The sequence below is a fragment of the Anomaloglossus baeobatrachus genome, chromosome 2, assembly GCF_048569485.1.
Source record: "Anomaloglossus baeobatrachus isolate aAnoBae1 chromosome 2, aAnoBae1.hap1, whole genome shotgun sequence".
Lineage (NCBI taxonomy): Eukaryota > Metazoa > Chordata > Amphibia > Anura > Aromobatidae > Anomaloglossus > Anomaloglossus baeobatrachus.
Window position 1 is genome coordinate 791,741,365 of NC_134354.1, and position 18,825 is coordinate 791,760,189.

Genomic DNA, 18,825 nt, shown 5'->3' on the forward strand with positions numbered 1-18,825 from the left:
ATAGAGATGCATTGGTAGCTTGTGACGTAACACCTGACTTCCAGCCAGTCAGAAGTTACCGACACAAGATGACGCCGTGTGACCGGAGCAGCATCGGTAAAAGGTGAAGTTGGCGGAAGATGAGTATAAGATGGGTCAGGGGGCTTAAATGTTAAGTGCTACTCCTCCCTGCTTGAGGGGTGCTTTAATAATCTTGTTAAGGACTTCCAAATTAGAATTTTAATATGTTTTATATAAAACTGTGTATTATCATCTGTATATTTTCAGTTGTTTTTTTTGCATATGTGTGATTAGTTGAGGTTGTTCTACCCCTAATGCTAAAGTTGACTTGTTTGCTCGCAGGACATAGTACATTTACTGCATATTTTTTGCTTGTGTAGATTTTTGACATGGAAATTATAAAATATCAGCTAATGGGATTAGGATTTATTTTATCCTTATTTCAGGGGAAGACTGGATGAGTGGTTTCTATGGACATCTCTTTTCTCCCGATTATGAAGTTGATAACAATCAATTACAGACTGGCAAAAGCTGCACTGGACATAAACTTGATGATAGTTTGACATGTTCAGAATGTGGGAAACATTTTAAAAAGAAATCAAATCTTTTGATGCACAAGAGGATTCACAAGGATGAAAGGCCATTTTCATGTTCTGAATGTGGGAAGTGCTTTAATAGGAAATCAATTCTTGTTGCACATCAGAGAATTCACACAGGAGAGAAGCCATATCCGTGTTCAGAATGTGAGAAATGTTTTAGTCAGAAATCGCATCTTTTGGAACATACAAAAACTCACACAGGGGAGAAGCCGTTTTTGTGTTCAGAATGTGGAAAATGTTTTACCCAGAAATCAGATCTTGCTGGACATCAGAGAATTCACACAGGGGAGAAGCCGTTTTTATGTCCAAAATGTGGGAAGTGTTTTAGTCACAGATCAAATCTTATGGAGCATTTGAGAACTCACGCAGGGGAAAAGCCGTTTTCATGCTCAGAATGTGGGAAATGCTTCATTCTTAAATCAGTTCTTCTTAAACATCAGATAATTCACACAGGGGATAAGCCATTTTCATGTCCAGAATGTGGGAAAGGTTTTATTCAGAAGTCAAATCTTATAAAACATCTACGAACTCACACAGGGGAGAAGCCATTTTTATGTTCTGATTGTGGGAAATGTTTTATGCTTAAAAGTAATCTTGAGCGACATCAGAAAACCCACACAGGGGAAAAGCCATTTTCATGTGTGAAATGTGGAAAATGCTATATGCGCAAAGAAGCTCTTGAGAAACATCAAAGGATTCACACAGGGGAGAAGCCATTTCCATGTCTTGAATGTGGGAAATGTTTTAGTATTAAATCTATTCTTGCGAAACATCTGAACACTCACACAGGAGAGAAACCATTTCCGTGTTTGGAATGTGGAAAATGTTTTACTCAAAAATCAAGTCTTGTTACACATGAGAGAATTCACACAGGAGAGAAACCGTACTCCTGTTCAGAATGTGGGAAATGTTTTATGGTTAAAGGTCATCTTGAAAGACATCAGAGAAGTCACACAGGTGATAAGCCATTTTCATGTTCAGAATGTGAGAAACGTTTTAGCCAGAAATCACATCTTATGGCACATCTAAAAACTCACACAGGGGAGAGGCCATTTTCATGTTCAAAGTGTGGGAAATGTTTTACCCAGAAATCAGATCTTGTTGGACATAGGAGAATTCACACAGGGGAGAAGCCATTTTCATGTTCTGAATGTGAGAAATGTTTTAGTCACAGAACAAATCTTATAGAACATTTAAAAACCCACACAGGGGAGAAGCCGTTTTTGTGCTCAGAATGTGGAAAATGTTTCAACCATAAATTCATTCTTCTTGAGCATCTGAGAACTCACACAGGGGAGAAGCCATTCTCGTGCTCGGAATGTGGGAAATCTTTCAACCGTAAATCTGTTCTTGTTAAACATCAGAAGTCACACAAAGGAGAAGACATATTAATGTTCACATTGTAGGATCTGCGACCTCAGGATGCCTTCTAGTGTATATGATAAATGTCCAGCAACTATAGAGAAAACCATTACCACTAAATAAAGAAGTGATAATTGCTTGATCTCAGTGAGGGCTGATGTGTGTTAATTGCCAAAATCCTCATTCATAGATGTCCTGTGGGTGTCATATACACTCGTGACTTGGATGTGACTATAATGAATGGGGGACTCCGCTTCTCACTTTTCCACTTATCAATACAGCGAGTTCACATATCCACACTGCATTTCCTTCTGCCACTTCTTGCCATTGTTAGGCTAGTGAGATGTAGTACACAAGTATACAGCTGCACACCCAGCTTTCCCTGGCACTTGACCGGTACACTGCCTGCACTCTGGAATACACAAGGTAAAACAACCAGGCTACATTTTCCAACTAGGAGATTGTGGATACATTTAGATCAGAAAGGAACAAACTTATTAAATTTTATATGTAGAATACGAAAAAGGACAAAAATGTCAAAAAGATAAAATAACAAGACATAAAAGGAAAAAACAGTACAAAATGAAAAGGGATAAAATACAAAAAGTTCTTATGGGTTGAGACCTTCTCGTGGAGGAGCTGCCATGGAAATTTGGCTAGCTCTACAATCCTTGTTGTTTCTCATGGGGTTGATGATGAGTTTCCATGGATGAGGCATTTTAATGGGTTCTATCACCAGCCCTCACCTCTCTACAAGGTCAGGTGAGGAGGGAACGGTTAATTGTATTTGAGGAAAGATGGGTACAGGATATAATTCTAGTTTGTCATATTTTCCCACTAGAACCTCCTGGTGATATCGATTATCTCTGCTAGCTACAATGTATTGGAAATCAGAAAAAAATATACAGTAGAAATGAAAAAAAGGAAAATAATTTTTTTTAGACTTTTGCCCTTTTTTTTATTCCTTTTTATGGCGTTCACTCTGTGACAAAACTCCACCTTTATTCCGTGGGTCAGTAACGGAGATAAACTTGTATTTTTGTGTCCCACTATTTTCACAAAATAAACTTGTTTTTTTATGAGCTGTAATTTATATATTTATATTGGTCTGATTTTGGGCAACATTCAGTTTTATACCACAGTTTTTTTCCATTTTTTGGGTGGGAGAGAGGGGGGGAAATAAACAGACAAACGGCAATTTTGATATTCTTATTTATCTTTGCAGTATTCACTGTGAATAATAGACAATGTGATATTTTATTAGTTCGGATATTTCCGGATGATATCAAATATGTTTAATGTCTTAAATTTTATTAAACACAAACTGCAGCCGTCAACTTTGTCTGCGTCATTATGGCTTTTACATAAATACGTTTTCTAACTTGGTGCTCCATATCCGTTTAGTGCTGCACCAGGATCCAGACAACACTCACCTCACTACTCCCCGTCCGGTTTTTGGAGCTTCTTCTTTTTCCCTTTCTACAGTGCGCGCAATCTCCTTGGTAATGTTCATTTCAGGCCATGGCTTAATTTCCACCAACTGTTGGGCATCACCGTGCACACGCTCAACGCTGGGCTGCCAGAAATTCCAGGACAGTCCGTAAAAATAGGGTACTTTTTTTATATGCCTGTAAAAGAAAAAAATAAGGAGTTCTTGATTTTTTGGAAACTGCAGAAACATTTACAGATTATTTTAACTGTAATTATAATCATTTTACAGATTACAGTGACTGCAGAAGATGTCTCATATCATTATTCGATGCACTTTTCTACATAGTTTGGTGGCATCTGCAAAAATAGAAAAAACACTATTAACCCCGTCTTCTAATTAATAAATAGGTAGAATAATAGTGAGCAGCACTGAACCTTGTAGTAGACCACTTATATCTGGAGACAATTCAGAGTAACATCATTCACCACAACTCTCGGGGTACCGTCTTTGAGTGAGTTTTCATTCCAATTATAAACCTTACTTTTCAAGCCTGTAGAATTTAATTGATCTATTAGGCATCCATGTAAGCAATAGTTGGCCTACCATGAACATCTCACCATTTATTTGGTCTGCCCTTCGCTTCAGGGACCAGTAACAAACTTTCCCATCTCAATCAGATCAGGTAACCGACGACAGGTCTCTCCAGCCTCATGGAAATCTTTATTGGAGAGTATTCCTCTGGGCACAGTCTGGTTTCTTCTCTCTACAGTGTTTCTCCTGTAATCTCCACCTCTCCCTTGTATCCTTCAAATCTACCTCCATCTCATGGCATTCCATTCCTCACCATGGATGTTTCATCTCTGGCTTTGTAAAGACAGCGTTATGCTGGTGGGTTTGGACCCTCAGCGCCATTGCCCGGTCTTACCCTGGAGGGGAGTGCCTAACGGATTACCAGTATTCCCTTGAGCCTCTGATGGTGAAAGTAGACTGGGCCACTAGTACTCACCAGGTACCACTCCAGGACAGTCCCCGGGACAGCAGTAGTTGACAGAAGGGTCAGAGACACAGGTGAGAGGTACAGGCAGAAGAAAACAAGAGACGTAGTTAGACTATTAGAGCAGGTAGCACAGGTTCAATAGACGTAGCTGAGATTAGGAGCAGAGAGGTCGGGATAAAGAAGTAGGCAAACCAGGTCAAGAGACGGAAGAGACAATATCAAAGAGCACCATGCAACAAAGTAGGCAGAGAGTGAACTAGACCCAAGATCAGGCAAAGAATGGTGGGACATTTATAACATTTATAAATGTTCTGCTGGAGATAAGCCAGGGAAGAGAAACCTGCAGGAACTGAATGAGCCTCCCTATAGCCATATACAGTACAGACCAAAGGTTTGGACACACCTTCTCATCTCTAGAACAATTATTAAGAGGAGACTTTGTGCAGTGGGCCTTCATGGTAAAATAGCTGCTAGGAAACCACTGCTAAGGGCAGGCAACAAGCAGAAGAGACTTGTTTGGGCTAAAGAACACAAGGAATGGACATTAGACCAGTGGAAATCTGTGCTTTGGTCTCATGAGTCCAAATTTGAGATCTTTGGATCCAACCACCGTGTCTTTGTAGAAAAGGTGAACGGATGGACTCTACATGCCTCGTTCCCACCGTGAAGCATGGAGGAGGAGGTGTTATGGTGTGGGGGTGCTTTGCTGGTGACACTGTTGGGGATTTATTCAAAATTGAAGGCATACAGAACCAGCATGCCTACCACAGCATCTTGCAGTGGTGTGCTATGCCATTTGGTTTGCGTTTAGTTGGACCATCATTCATTTTTCAACAGGACAATGACCCCAAACACACCTCCAGGCTGTGTAAGGGCTATTTGACTAAGAACGAGAGTGATGGGGTGCTACGCCAGATGACCTGGCCTCCACAGTCACCAGACCTGAATCCAATCGAGATAGTTTGGGGTGAGCTGGACCGCAGAGTGAAGGCAAAAGGGCCAACAAGTGTTAAGGATCTCTGGGAACTCCTTCAAGACTGTTGGAAAACCATTTCCGGTGACTACCTCTTGAAGCTCATCAAGAAAATGCCAAGAGTATGCAAAGTAGTAATGAAAGCAAAAGGTGGCTACTTTGAAGAACCTAGAATATAAGACATATTATCAGTTGTTTCACACTTTTTTAAGTATTTCATTCCACATGTTTTAATTCATAGTTTTGATGCCTTCAATGTGAATCTACAATTTTCAGAGTCCTGAAAATAAAAAAAACCTCTTTGAATGAGAAGGTGTGTCCAAACCTTTGGTCTGTACTGTAGGTGAAAACAGCAGGGATATGGAGCAGAGTGGAAAAGCTGCATGAGGGCTCAGCGCGACAACCTGACACGGGAAGAAGCAGAGAATGTAGTGAGTAGTACTGGTCTGGGGACATGAGTGTGTCACCACCATGACAGACAGCTTGACCAGGCTCCCTAAGGGTTACCACTGTGTAATGGCAGTGAAACAACTGGATAGTTTTGGGAGTGGGCATAGTCGCCTCTGTACCAGTTGTTGCTCCAGTCGTGTGTAACACAATAAGCGTTCATCTGACCTTCTAATTCATCTATACTGGGCCGAATCTACCTTTCCTTCTGTTCTATGCGCCACCTAAGGACTTGATTCTCTCTCTGCTTCTTAGGTTGGGTCCAGCTAGATGCAATCTGAGACTATGAAAACCTCTATCAATCAATTAATCTGCTGTGACTGGTGTTCAGAACAGGTCCAGTGATTGTCACTGCATGACCAGGGTCTGGTCAAGCATTGCATGGCATAATATTTAGTGGTCACCTTCGTCTCCATCACTCTGGCCAGCCACATACTGACAGGTTATAGTCCTCTATCGAGCCGGCCTCTTTCCATTTCATTTGCCCCACTGATCTCCACTTCCTTTTGGGTGACTTCCTTTGCATCACTTTCCTCCAGGCTTATCGCTCGGATGGCCTGCTGTTCAGGTACGTCCACCATTTCCTCATCTAGAGTGGCTGGAATCACAACATCTCGTTCTACTTTCACTGCAAACTGTACAAACTCCAGTTTGCAATGCTACTCTGTCCACATTGTGATGAAATTCACCCATAGTGCTTCCTCCACATGGTGTCCGCACACTGGCTGATTATACACTGAAGCACTTCTGCCCAGGTTTGCGCTTCTTTTTCACTACCTCCCAGTGGTTGGGACTTTCCTTCTCCTCACGCCATTCTTTTGCACTCATCTCCCACAATGTGTGTTACTATAATTCTCTTGTCCTGTCTCTTATCACACGGGGGTGAACACTTTTGCACCACTTGTGCGGTCTCCTCCCACCATTTTATGGTCTTTTCGTTTGTATTGCGCCATCTTGATTAATTCTTGGCAAAGCTTCATATCATCCTGCTGAATAAGGCAATTTATCATGTAGGATACGCAAGAATCACATCAGTGACTGCAAACACCAGTGAGAACAGTTCCCTCATTGCCTTCTGCATTTGATCTGTTTTTCATTGTTTGCTCTGCTCTACATCTGTTTCTTTACTAGGTTGTCCTTTAGCAACCTCTAGTGACCAAACTTTATTAGCATCAGCCTTGTTATTTCATGCTTCTTTTCTACTCCCCTATGCAGTGAATTCTGGGTATTAAGGCTACTTTCACACATCCGTTTTATTTGCCATTAGGCACAATCCGGTTTGCAATCAGGCACAATCCCCCATCATCACCGCACACACCAGCACTACCGACCCCATCATCACCACACACACCGACACTACCACCCCCATCATCACCGCACACACCGGCACTAACGCACCCATCATCACAGCACACACACCGGCATTACCGCCCCCATCATCACCGCACACACGCAGGCACTACTGCCCCCATCATCACCGCACACACATCGGCACTACCGCCCCCATCATCACCGCACACATCGGCCCTACCGCCTCCATCATCACCGCACACACCGGCACTACTGCCCCTATCATCACCGCACACGCACTACCACCCCCATCATCACCATCACACTGGCACTACCTGAGTGACGTCACCGCTGGCGACTCACTTCAGTTGCTCTGTGGAGCTCACAGTGAGCGGCAGTGTTCTACGGTCGCTCCTGTCAGCTTCCGATGTAGCAGAGCTAAAAGCGCCGTGGGACCTCGTGTGGAATACGCCGGTTCTGGAGGGGTATTTGGGAATTAATAGAGAAATAGACCGACAGAGAGAGAGAGAGAGACCGACATCGACAGAGAGGGAGAGAGACCGACAGACAGAGAGAGAGAGAGAGAGGCCAGAAATTAATTCACATCTCATCTGAGCATGCTCAGATTAAAAAAACGGATCCATCACTGGAATGCGTTTTTTGACGGATGATGACGGATCTGGTGCCCATAGGCTTCCATTATACAACATGACGGACGGTGCCGTATCCGGAGTGGTCCGATTTTTTTGCCAGAGACAAAAAACGTTGCATGCTGCGTCCTTTCCGGAAGCCGGACAAAGACGTTGTATGCAACGCAGGGCTATGTGGCACAATCCGGCATTAATACAAGTCAATGGGGAATAAAACGGATCCGGATCTGTTTTATCCGCATTTCGCCGGATTGTGCCTGATGGCAAAAAATAAATGTGTGAAAGTAGCCTAAAGGGTGCTTTATACGCTGCGAAATCGCTAGCGATTGCTAGCGATGTCGCGAGCGATAGCACCCGCCCCCATCGTTCTTGCGACATGTGGTGAGCGCTGCCGTTGCGAACAACATCGCTACGGCAGCGTCACACGCACATACCTGTTCAGCGATGTCGCTGGAGACACCGAACAATCCCTCCTTCAAGGGGGAGGTGCGTTTGGCATCACAGCGATGTCACTAAATGGCCGCCCAATAGCAGAGGAGGGGCAGAGATGAGCAGCCGTAACATGCCGGCCACCTCCTTCCTTCCTCATTGCCGGTGGACGCAGGTAAGGAGATGTTCGTCGTTCCTGCGGTGTCACACATAGCGATGTGTGATGCCGCAGGAACGACGAACAACCAGAGGCATGCACCACCAACAATATTATGAAAAGGAGCGACGTGTCAACGATCAACGATTTTTTGACGTTTTTGCGATCATTGATCATCGCTCCTTTGAGTCACACGCTGCGATGTCACTAACGATGCCGGATATGCGTCACAAACACCGTGACCCCGACGATATATCGTTAGCGATGTTGTAGCATGTAAAGCACCCTTTAGCCTCCATTTCCTGATGACTCACAGACAGAGGACATTCTTCATTTTATCCCCTTTGTGATAGTATTGCTGGTAAGGAAATCTAAGTTTTTGTTGCCATCTGCAGCTCTGGACTCTCACCATGTTTAGATAGCTGCATTTACTAAGTTAGATTCAAGCTGCTTGCATATTTGTATGTATATTGTCTGGCTTCTGTATGTATGTTCCCTGTTGTATTATACATGTGCTGATTGTACATATCTCATTGTTACTAGTGTCACCAAACACATCTATTATGTTCAATAAATACAGACTTCCTTCAAGCAACAGTCTCCTTATTGCTAAAGTGGATAAAGGTGTAGCTGCCTGTCAAACGTAATATGCCTCAGTCAGGGCCCGTGTAGGGAGGACAGAACATCATTCATCTTACTTTCTCGCAGACTTCACTGAACCCTCTCGTACTTCAGGTACAGGGAGACACCATTATAAAATAACTTGCTATTGAACCTCTTCTATGCCCGGATATCTATAATTTAGCATCAGGCCAGGAGTTTTTGGATCTTTTTTTTTTTATCTATTCCTCTCCTGGCTGCTTTTGTCCGCTTCATTTACATTTTGCTGCACGGTTGGTGCCATTATCCCAATAGCCGGCGCGTGTGCGCAGTGCTATGTTCACGTTGTTGTTGAAACCTGCACTAAAATGGCACCGGAGCGATCCCCAGCGGCATTTTATTGAAGACACTGTGTCTGCGAATATCACCTGAAACAAACTGGTGACTGGTGATATTCACAGAGACACTGTCTTCAATAAGATGGTGTCGGAGATCACAGTATGCGCACGTGCTGACTCCGGCGCGCCTTTTTATTGAAGAATTCAACTACAATGTGAAAAAATAGTTAAATCCCGGCCTGGGACAGAAGGACGCGTTCAGCATTATATAATGAAAATAGTGAATGAAAAAAAAATAAAATATATATTAGTGCATTGGCAGATAACAGAGAGCAGCAGTGTACAGTGGTCAGCGCAGGTGACATCAATGAATTGGCCGATAACAGAGAGCAACAGCATTTACCGTTATATAGTGAACAGTTAAAAGATTATTAGTTATTCATACATGTCTACTTGTCCACAGCAACCAATCAGAGCTCAGCTTTCACTTTACCTCAATAGCTTCAATGCTTCAAAATGGCACCATGATGTGTGTGATGTTGGCGGGTGGTTCCTCGCCTCTCTCCTTTCTCACCATGACTCCAGTGTGGGTGGGCAGAGGTGCGAGGCGGCGCGTACTCAGTGCTATGGTGACGTGAATATAGCACTGTGACGGCTCAGCTTCGGATAGAAGGACACTTTCAGCATTATATAATTATTATTATATATATATATATATATATAATAATATATATATAATTATAGTGAATAGAGGATTATTGGTTATGCTTCATAAGGGTCTAGTTGTCTATAGCGACCAATCACAGCGCAGCTTTCACTTTACCTCAGCAGCTTCAATGCTGACAGCTGCACTCTGGTTGCTATAGGCAACAGAACGATCTTACTGGGAGGCAAATCTCATAAATGAGGCCCCAGGTACTTCTGCAGTGGATAACTTTTTTTAAAATAATAAAGCCTTTTGGCCAATCAAACGGTCCAATCCCGACTTTGGACAGAAGGACGTGTTCAGCATTATATTATAGATTAGCTATTGACCCCGTTGTCGATAAATTAGCATCGGGGCAGGCCGTTTTGGGTGGGGTCTTCTTTATATATTCCTCCCATGGCTGCTTTTCTCCTTTATTTAACTTTTGCGGCATGGGTGTCGGGTGAGACCGCATGGACATGTTTATTTCATTACACAAACTCCCATATGATGCCTCTGAAAACAACAAATATTCAAGTCAGAAGGATCGAAAGATGGATTCTCAGAGCCGCTTCTCCTTGTTGCCCTCTTCCGGAACAATAAAGAAAACAATGGCTAAAAATCCAAATAACTAGCAGCCCTATGAAATGAAGATCAGTGTTTTAAAGGGAACCTGTCATGAGAAATGTCCCCTAAAACCTCACAGATTCCCCCTCTGCAGCTCCTGGGCTGCATTCTATAAAGGTCCCTGTTATGATTGTGGCCACTTTCTGACCTAAAAAAAGTGTTTATAAAGTTGTACCTTTTTTGCTTCTGATTCTGTAAATCCGTCACGGGGGCGGGCTGCCTGATGGCCGTTAGTCTGCCCCCTGGTCCTGTATGCCGCCCCCATCGCTGATTACAATAATGCTGGACGCCGCCCCCTGCTCCATCCATCGCCGCGCATGCCCAGTGCCCATCTCTCGGGGATGAGCACTGTGCCTAGCGTCACCGCTGGTGACGTGCACGCAGGGTCAAGCGCGCTGCTGCAGACCCCCACGTCACCTCCTTGCCATCGGGGCAAGATGGGAAGGAGGTGACGTGGGGGTCTGCAGCAGCGCGCTTGCGCAGAACGAAGCAGGCCGAGGGGGAAAGCGCGGCCCCGCGATTATGGGCGGTTGCTTAGGAATAAACATCACAGCACCGCCCATAATCTTAACCCTGCGTGCACGTCACCAGCGGTGACGCTAGGCACAGTGCTCATCCCCGAGAGATGGGCACTGGGCATGCGCGGCGATGGATGGAGCAGGGGGCGGCGTCCAGCATTATTGTAATCAGCGATGGGGGCGGCATACAGGACCAGGGGGCAGACTAACGGCCATCAGGCAGCCCGCCCCCGTGACGGATTTACAGAATCAGAAGCAAAAAAGGTACAACTTTATAAACACTTTTTTTAGGTCAGAAAGTGGCCACAATCATAACAGGGACCTTTATAGAATGCAGCCCAGGAGCTGCAGAGGGGGAATCTGTGAGGTTTTAGGGGACATTTCTCATGACAGGTTCCCTTTAACAGCAGCTCAGGTGTCACATACCGGATTCCCATCTTCCTATTTTCCGAATATCTCGTCCTTTTAAACCCAGTCTGGCGGCTTCAGTTGCAAGATCTATTCTAAATGGGTCTGATCATCGCTGACGATTTTGGTGCAGAGGTTAATCTGTCGAGGGCGAGGAGGACGCCGTCGCTGCTGCGCTCTCGCTAACGCTTGGGTCCGGCGCTGCTGCTGCTGCTCGGTGGCTCGAGCGGTGGGCCGGATCCGGGGACTCGAGCGGCGCTCCTCGCCTGTGAGTGAAAGGGGTGGTTGGTTTGGGGGATTTAGTCCGTGACGCCATCCACGGGTCGTGGTGAAGATGGGCACCACCGCTGCTGGTGACGGGGATCCCGGGAGCGATGGTAGGGAGCAGCTGGGATGTTGTTTTCCCCCTCAGTGGGTAGGGGTCGGTGGTCCCAGGGCCCGGTGATGTTGTGACGGGGAGGCAGGTTTGGTGAGGTGCAGTGTTGCAGGGACAGTGCGGCGCGGTGCCGGATGGCACGGGTGTACTCACTCAGCAAGAAAGGTACAAAGTCCTCGGTAAACCAAACGGCTGGATGGACGGGTCCCGCAGCCGGCTGCAGTGCTTTTCCCCGGACAGGTGATAGCGGGTGTCTTTCCCTGCACCTTGATGTTCTCTTTCTGACTACTATGGATTCCCAACGGTAGTCCGTTCCCCGGTGTATGGGTACCGGAGGAGCCCGTTTGCCCGCAGACGCTGGCCCTTGGGTCTCTAGCCTTACGCGGTAGCTGTATACCCTCACGGTGTGGGCTGTTGCCTTCAATCGGGACTTTTGCTGTTGTGAAACCCCTGGGGTTCCAGTCACATTCGGATCTGACTATTGTTGGCGGCTCCAAGCCTGGTCGGGGTCCGATGGCCCTGCCTATGTGTGCTGGCTTCACTTCACTCCCCGGTCGGTACCGGCGGGCCTACGGTTCCGCGTTGCTCCTCCACTCCTGCAGACGGCCACCACCGTCTGCCAACCTTGCTGTTAGTGCCTGGGCCACAAACCCAGACACCCAAGTGTTTACTCCTCTCACTTCACACTCATACACTGAACTACTGTCACTTTTCCCGCCTCCAGGCCTGTGAACTCCTCGGTGGGTGGAGCCAACCGCTTAGCTCCTCCCCACCTGGTGTGGACATCAGACACTGGAGGGAGGCAACAAGGATTTTTTGTTTGGCTGGTGTACCTGTCTAATGGGGGTGGGGGGGGTGTTTGTATGTTATCTGTGACGACCTGGCTAGGCCAGGGCGCCACATTCCCCCTTGGTGAAATGCAGACCGTCTGCGGGCTGCCCGTCCATCACTGGTTTTATTTTTCAAAACTGTAAAAAGATATAAATAACATGTAAAACATTTCAAACATAAGCATTTCTTGTGAGGACACTTCAACGTTGCTCATATAAACATAAACGTTTTTAATAATGACGGACGGACGGATGTCTTCCGCTCTCCCACCCAAGCAACCTAGCCCTGATGCTGCCCCTAAGAAGTGGGCAGCACCCCTTGACCCCAGTCCAGGTTCAGGCTGCCCGAGCGGGAACGGGTACGGTTACTTGCACCCGGCTGTCACTTCAGGGGATCCCACGTCCTTGGGGGACCCCTGACCCCCGGAGGATGGCCACCGGTCCTGGTGGTGGCCGGGCCCCAGCCTGCTCTGCTGCGGGCCCTTCCTCCAATCTGCCTCTCCGGAGGCGGCAACGGTTTCCATCCCATAAAACTATTTACATGCCCACCAGTTCGTGGGTGGCCTGCCAGTTCTCGGCCATGTCCATGAGTAGTCTCCCATGCAGGTTGTGAACACATAGGGTCCCTCCGGGGACAACTTGCCGGCAACGGCCGGAATAATCATGTAGACAATCAGGTAACTGTCACGGTTCATTAGAGTCATTCAATCAAACTGCTGAGGGTCCTAACGGGGGACAACTGCTTGCAACGGAGCACCGCTGCTACTACTTGAGGTCATACTCCTCTGAGACCTCCTCCAGCTCCACATCCGGACGGCTTGGTGGAGGAGGGGGCTGGGGCCACGTCTGCTCACTGCGGCTCTTCCTCTGTTTTACAACCAGGGCGAACCAGCCCCTCTCTCCGCAGTGGCGGGTGTAAGTCGCTAGGTCGCCCGGCAGTAGATCACGACCTGGGTGGCCCGTGGGGAGGTGTGAATTGACATCACGGCGGGCCACGAATACTTCGGTCTCCAGGACCGGCTCATAGATGAAGCCAAACCCCCTTCTTTGGTCGAACTGCCGGACTTGACCCTCGTACACTGGGCCCCGCACCCGAAAGGTGGCATGACGGAGTGCATCTTTCTCTCGGATCACCCTTGCCAGCACTTCGGCCTCTGCTGCTCTCTAGCGGCGATCTCCCGGCCCAACGGGTTTGGTTCCCTGTCCCAGTATGGGGCGTTGGCAGACCCCTGCGCCCGGGTCGGGCTCCGCTGGACAGCACCCACACCGGCCACGACCAGTTCTCTGTTGTGGGGTTCCTGCGGTGACATGGCCTGGACTGCGGCTTTGCAGTTGCGGCCCGGCGCAGCCTCAGCCGAGGCGGGGGATTCAGGGCTTATTGACCTCACCCATTGAGCCTTCGGGCCAGCAGCGGCCGGTTCTTCCACGGCCGGGCGGACTGCCGGAGCCGGGACGGCTTCAGGTGCGGCCACTTTCGAGGCCGATGGCTCCTTGTCGCGGACGGCTGCTTCCCACGGAGCCTTCGACGGTAGCGGGAGGGACGCAGGCCGGTCCCAAACAACGCCCCCAGGCCGGTCCTCTAGGGCGGACGGGTTGGCTTTCGCTACCGTTGTTGGGGGTAGCGGACCGAGCGGAGGGGCAACAGCAGCCGGTACGGATGGCGGGGGAAGCAGGAGGGTGAGCAGGCGCAGGCCGGGCCCCTCAGCCGCAGCGGCCGGTCCTTCTCGGACATAGGGGCGTGGGTCGCTTACCCGCTCCTCCAACTCTGTCTCCACCTCGCGTCTCCGCACGGCTGCCGCCACTTCCTCCATCTCAGCCACCCAGCGCTTCATCAAGAACCGGACCTGGGCTTGAAGGCGGCAGCACACCTGTGCGGTTCGGGCTTCCACCCACGCCGCTGTTCCTGGCGTGGGCTCGGGGATTTCCGCGGTGCCGGACGGACGGGACATCATGCGTGGCCGTGTTCCAGGAACCAATTGCTCGCAGAGTCCTGGCGTCCCCGCTTTTATAACCTCGACTACATCAGGCAGACACACTCTCGTGCCCCCTTGGTACTCTTCAGCACTTCCGTTTGTTGGGGGCGGGGCTTCGCCTTCGCGCCTTCCCTGCTCGGAGAAGATGCTCGAGCGGGAGATTTTCGCGCCAAGATGGCGGCGCTTCAAAATTTTCGGCCGGACACCACCGGCGGAGATCACAAGGCGCACTTCTACTGGTAAGTAGATGGGTTCAATCCTGTTCGTGACGCCAAATTGTCGCGGGCGGGGAGGACGCCGTCGCTGCTGCGCTCTCGCTAATGTTCGGGTCCGGCGCTGCTGCTGCTGCTCGGTGGCTCGAGCGGTGGGCCGGATCCGGGGACTCGAGCGGCGCTCCTCGCCTGTGAGTGAAAGGGGTGGTTGGTTTGGGGGATTTAGTCCGTGACGCCATCCACGGGTCGTGGTGAAGATGGGCACCACCGCTGCTGGTGACGGGGATCCCGGGAGCGATGGTAGGGAGCAGCTGGGATGTTGTTTTCCCCCTCCGTGGGTAGGGGTCGGTGGTCCCGGGGCCCGGTGATGTTGTTGTGACGGGGAGGCAGGGTTGGTGAGGTGCAGGGTAGCAGGGACAGCACGGCGCGGTGCCAGATGGCACGGGTGTACTTACTCAGCAAGAAAGGTACAAAGTCCTCGGTAAACCAAACGGCTGGATGGACGGGTCCCGCAGCCGGCTGCAGTGCTTTTCCCCGGACAGATGATGGCGGGTGTCTTTCCCTGCACCTTGATGTTCTCTTTCTGACTACTATGGATTCCCAACGGTAGTCCGCTCCCCGGTGTATGGGTACCGGAGGAGCCCGTTTGCCCGCAGACGCTGGCCCTTGGGTCTCTAGCCTTAGGTGGTAGCTGTATACCCTCACGGTGTGGGCTGTTGCCTTCAATCGGGACTTTTGCTGTTGTGAAACCCCTAGGGTTCTAGTCACATTCGGATCTGACTATTGTCGGCGGCTTCAAGCTTGGTCGGGGTCCGATGGCCCTGCCTGTGTGTGCTGGCTTCACTTCGCTGCCTGGTCGGTTCCGACGGGCCGTCACCCGTCCCCGGTCCTACGGTTCCGCGTTGCTCCTCCACTCCTGCAGACGGCCACCACCATCTGCCAACCTTGCTGTTAGTGCCTGGGCCACAAACCCAGACACCCAAGTGTTTACTCCTCCTACACTCCACTGTCACTTTTCCCGCCTCCAGGCCTGTGAACTCTTTGGTGGGTGGAGCCAACCGCTTAGCTCCGCCCCACCTGGTGTGGCCATCAGACACTGGAGGGAGGCAACAAGGATTTTTTGTTTGGCTGGTGTCCCTGTCTAGTGGGGATAGGGTGTTTGTGTGTTATCTGTGACGACCTGGCTAGGCCAGGGCGCCACAAATCTACGTTTTTGTTTTTATAGTACAGAAAAGCTTTGATTCTGCTCTCAGTATCTGCAATTTTCTCATGTGTTTTTTTAGTCTCCACATAGTAACCTTTAGAGAAAAAAAACACTAAAACCGCAGAGTTCTGCAGCGTCTTTATACCACTGCGGGCCCAGTCTTCATGAAATCTCATCCACTTTCCTCGGACAGCTAAACGCTGCAGAATTTCTGTGCAAAACAATCAGCAGAAAAAAACTGCAGCATTTACGCTACATGTGAACACAGCCTAAATAACCAAGCAAAGTGGATGAGATTCCATGAGATCTCCGCCATCGGTGCATTTTCGGCTGCTTTCACACTTGCGTTATACGGCATCCATTGCAATCCGCCGCCTTGAGGAATTACGGTAACCGTTGCAGGAAGCCGTTTATTCCTCATAGGCTTCTATTAAGGGCGGATTGCAACGGATGGTCTTGCGTTGGATCCGCCTCGCGGCGCATCAGTTGTTTTGTCAGTGACTGTCAGTGACCGTCGGGCGGAGGGAACGCTGAATGTAGCGTTTTATGTTGCGATAAAAAAACGCACTCCACAGGATTCCGTCGGGATCCGTTAAGAGGCATAATGAATGTCTATGGTGCTGGATTCCATCGCCATGCATTTGGAGACGGATTCCAGTGCAGGATTCTGTCAAGTTCTACTGAGCATGCTCAGCATGTCCAGCAGAATGTTCTAAATCGTTTAAAATCACTCTTGGTCTCTCTCGGTCGGTCTCTCTCTCTGTCAGTCGGTCGGTCGGTCTCCCTCTCTGTCATTCGGTCGGTCTCCCTCTCTGTCATTCGGTCGGTCTCTCTCTCTGACGGTCGGTCTCTCCCTCTCACCCCCTCTCTCATACTCACCGATCACCGGCATGGCGCTGCACGGCTGTCACACTGCTCTGGCGGCTTTTCCTCTTTTGAAAATGCCGGCCGCTCATTATTCCATTTGTTTTCCCTGTCCACCGGCGCCTATGATTGTTTGCAGTCAGACACGCCCCCACGCTGAGTGACAACTGTCTCACTGCAACCAATCACAGCTGCCGGTGGGCAGGTCTATATCATGCAGTAAAATAAATAAATACATAATTAAAAAAAAAAAATGACATGCAGTCCCCCCCAATTCTGATACCAGCCAAGATAAAGCCACACGGCTGAAGGCTAGTATTCTCAGCATGGGGAGCTCCACGTTATGGGGAGCCCCCTAGCCTAACAATATCAGTCATCAGCCGCCCGGAATTGCCGCATCCATTAGATGCAACAGTCCCGGGAGTATACCCGGCTCATCCTGAACTGCCCTGGTGCGGTGGTAATCGGGGTAATAATAAGTTAATGGCAGCCCATACCTGCCACTAAGTTTTAGGTTAATCATGGCAGGCATCTATGAGACACCCCAATGATTAACCTGTGAGTGAAAGAAAATAAACACATATACCCGTAAAAATACTTTATTTGGAATAAAAGATAAAAAAAACACCCTCTTTCACAACTTTATTAATCTCCAAATACCCCTCCAGGACCGGCGTAATCCACAGAGGTCCCACGACGCATCCAGCTCTGCTACATGAAGCTGGCCGTAGAACACCGCCGCTCTCTGTCAGCTCCACGCAGCAACTGAAGTAAATCGCGCTGTCAGCGGGGACGTCACTCAGGTAGTGCCGGGGTGTGTGCGGTGATGATGGGGGCTGTGGTGCTGGCGTGTGCAGTGATGATGAGTGCTGTAGTGGCGGTGTTTGCGGTGATGAAGGGGGCGGTAGTGGCTGTGTGTGCGGTGATGATGGGGGCGGTAGTGCCTGCGTGTCTGCGGTGATGATGGGGGCGGTAGTGCCAGTGTGTGTGGTGATGATGGGGGCGGTAGTGCCGGGATATGTGCTGTGGTGATGGGGTGGTAGTGGCGGTGTGTGCGGTGATGATGACGGCTCTCTCTCGGCTAAAGAAAATTTTTAACGCAACGTGTCATTTCACAGGAATCTGTTGCCTTTATTATCACACTATTTACAATGCATCCATCACATGCGTCACACTGTGACGGATGCCGCACAACGCAAGTGTGAAAGTGGCCTTAATGACGGCGCTACACTGTGTGGTTTTGGTACTATGTAGTCTTCTATGTGGAGCCTGAAAAAAAGCTCAATTTATGTGGAGAATCAAAGCTTTCCTGTAGTATTCCGATACATTATAAACGAGGATTCACATCTGCACTAAATATGCATCAAATAAAGGAGAAAAAGCATAAAGAAACACAACAAACACGTTGTGTGGTGCGGACACCTGCAGAAAAACGCAGCACCTACACTATATTTGTATTACATTTTTTATAGGTTTAATAAAGAAAAATAATGTTTCTCCTCCATTTTCTGATCCTCATAAATAATCCGATTGCTTCATTGTGCTGGTGTTTCTGATTACAGAGACGCCGATTATGTCCATGTTATCTGCTGATTTGTGGTGTTTATTACTTGTTTAAAAAGCACATTATAAATGTCATTATAGGCTAAGTTCACATTTCCGCTAAAATGTATCAGTCACAATCCGCTGCTCTTGTAAACAACGGAATCCGTTTAGCGGATTCCGCTGCTCCCATAGACTTGTATGAGCAGCGGATTGTGACTGATGATGCTGCGTTGCACCCTCCGCCCGACTGATCAGTCGTGGAACGACTGACCGCCGGGCGGGAGGAACGCAGCATGTAACGTTTTTTGA

At 48.6% G+C, this 18,825-nt stretch overlaps 1 protein-coding gene across 1 annotated transcript in view; it reads left to right on the plus strand.

Annotated features, from left to right (window-relative positions):
* Positions 1 to 18,825, plus strand: part of LOC142290088 (uncharacterized) — a 307,846-nt gene that overhangs the window by 9,535 nt on the left and 279,486 nt on the right. Inside the window, 2 exon segments of the mRNA XM_075334024.1 lie at positions 447 to 2,001; positions 3,480 to 3,561. Of these exon segments, the coding sequence (XP_075190139.1) occupies positions 447 to 2,001; positions 3,480 to 3,561 (1,637 nt within the window).